Below are 1,567 nucleotides of genomic sequence, written 5' to 3' on the forward strand. Positions count from 1 at the left end.
CTTGTTTGGTTTCTGTGTCTTAGGCGGGGTTGAGCAGGTTTTCCAGGAAGCCTGGTTCAGCTCCTGCTGTCCCACCTGTCCTCATCAAGACGCCTTCTTAAAGATCTGCTGGAGCGAAAAGTCTTTGTCAGATTGTCTCACTACTACAGTGGTAATTCAGCCCACTTCTGTGCTTCATGTTTAAAACCTTCTTTTGTGTATTTACTCTGCCTTCCTGTGTTCCCAGTGATGCTTGCTTCATTGCTCGTCTCACTCTGGATTCGCTAGATATCCTTTGACTGACCGTGTTATAAATATGTGTTGATATGACATATCATTTTCATTTGTGGGGAGAGGATAGATAACTATCACCTATCTTACTAACATTTATGGTGTCAGAGCTCCTCCTCTGGTGTCTTTGTGTCACAATAGTTCACACACTGATGGGTTTTTGTTCAGGTCTGCTGATGCTTTGTGTTACTGTGGGTCTCTGGCACAGTAATACACAGCAGTGTCTTCAGGCTGCATATTCTGTCCATTTAGAGTCACTGTGTTGCTGGAGGAGTCTGTGGAAATGCTGAACTTAGTTTTCAGGGAATCTTTGTAGTATGTTGTATATCCAGTTGCTGCCATCCCAATCCACTCCAGCCCTTTCCCTGCAGGCTGTCTGATCCAAGCTGTGTAGTAGCCGCTCACAGAATAAGAGACCTGACAGGTGATGGTCAGCTGCTGACCTGGCTGCACAGTCACAGAGGCTGGCTGTGTCAGCTGTTCACACTTTACACCTGTAAAAAGATGAACACATTTGATCACAATTTACCAACACTGGAAAAGAACTGTCGACTGTGAGAAAATTCTGAGAGACTTACAGGATCCAGCTGCCAACAGCAGCAGCAGAGCAGCAGAAAACATGATGTGTGTTGAAGCAGCTCAAATGATGAGATTCTGACACTCCGTCACGTCGACTCCAAGTGCAGTCTTTAAATCTGTATGACAAGGAACACCTCTGAATTTGCATGTGATTGTTATTCAAGTTGAGTGCAAAGGAGACAAAAAAGCCAACCATCTTAAATAGTATTTTGTCATAAATATATCAAAGCATCCCCAAACTTATTAATAAGATGAGTTGAAAATGTGTGTTTTCAAAAGATAGACAGATGGCATCTAAATTTATATTATACAGAAATGTTTAGTGTAACTTTGTTAGAACATGAGAAAATAACTAATTGTAAGAAAATACTTTTTCACCAAAAGTGTAACTCAGCAGTAACTAAAACCTCAGTGACTAAACTGAGTTATAAAAAAGAGAGAAAAAAAACGAACAAACTACACAGAATTATAGGTTTATTCATCACAGAGACAAATTAGGCAAACAACCATACACACTGAAAAAAAGTTAAATCATTTTTCTGTCATTAAGTTTACTTTTTGATCCTGAAAAACCAGCAGCAGATCAGTCAGAGCTACAGAGAACAGAGCTCATGTTGAAGCTGGGCTGATGTCGTCTCACTGACATACCAACATTTTTTTTCTCCTTATGACAGAAACTGACTAGTTTTACTGATTGAACTAGCAATTGTTAAAGACT

The 1,567-nt window shown here is 40.2% G+C and overlaps 1 gene segment (V, D, J or C); it reads right to left on the minus strand.

Annotated features, from left to right (window-relative positions):
* Nucleotides 1-456: 456 nt before the first annotated feature.
* LOC142371917 (Ig heavy chain V region 5A-like) lies at nucleotides 457-927 on the minus strand. The segment is given in 2 exon segments: nucleotides 457-764; nucleotides 849-927. Coding segments are annotated over 2 exon segments (351 nt in total).
* Nucleotides 928-1,567: the final 640 nt, after the last annotated feature.

Source organism: Odontesthes bonariensis, chromosome 21, assembly GCF_027942865.1.
Source record: "Odontesthes bonariensis isolate fOdoBon6 chromosome 21, fOdoBon6.hap1, whole genome shotgun sequence".
NCBI lineage: Eukaryota > Metazoa > Chordata > Actinopteri > Atheriniformes > Atherinopsidae > Odontesthes > Odontesthes bonariensis.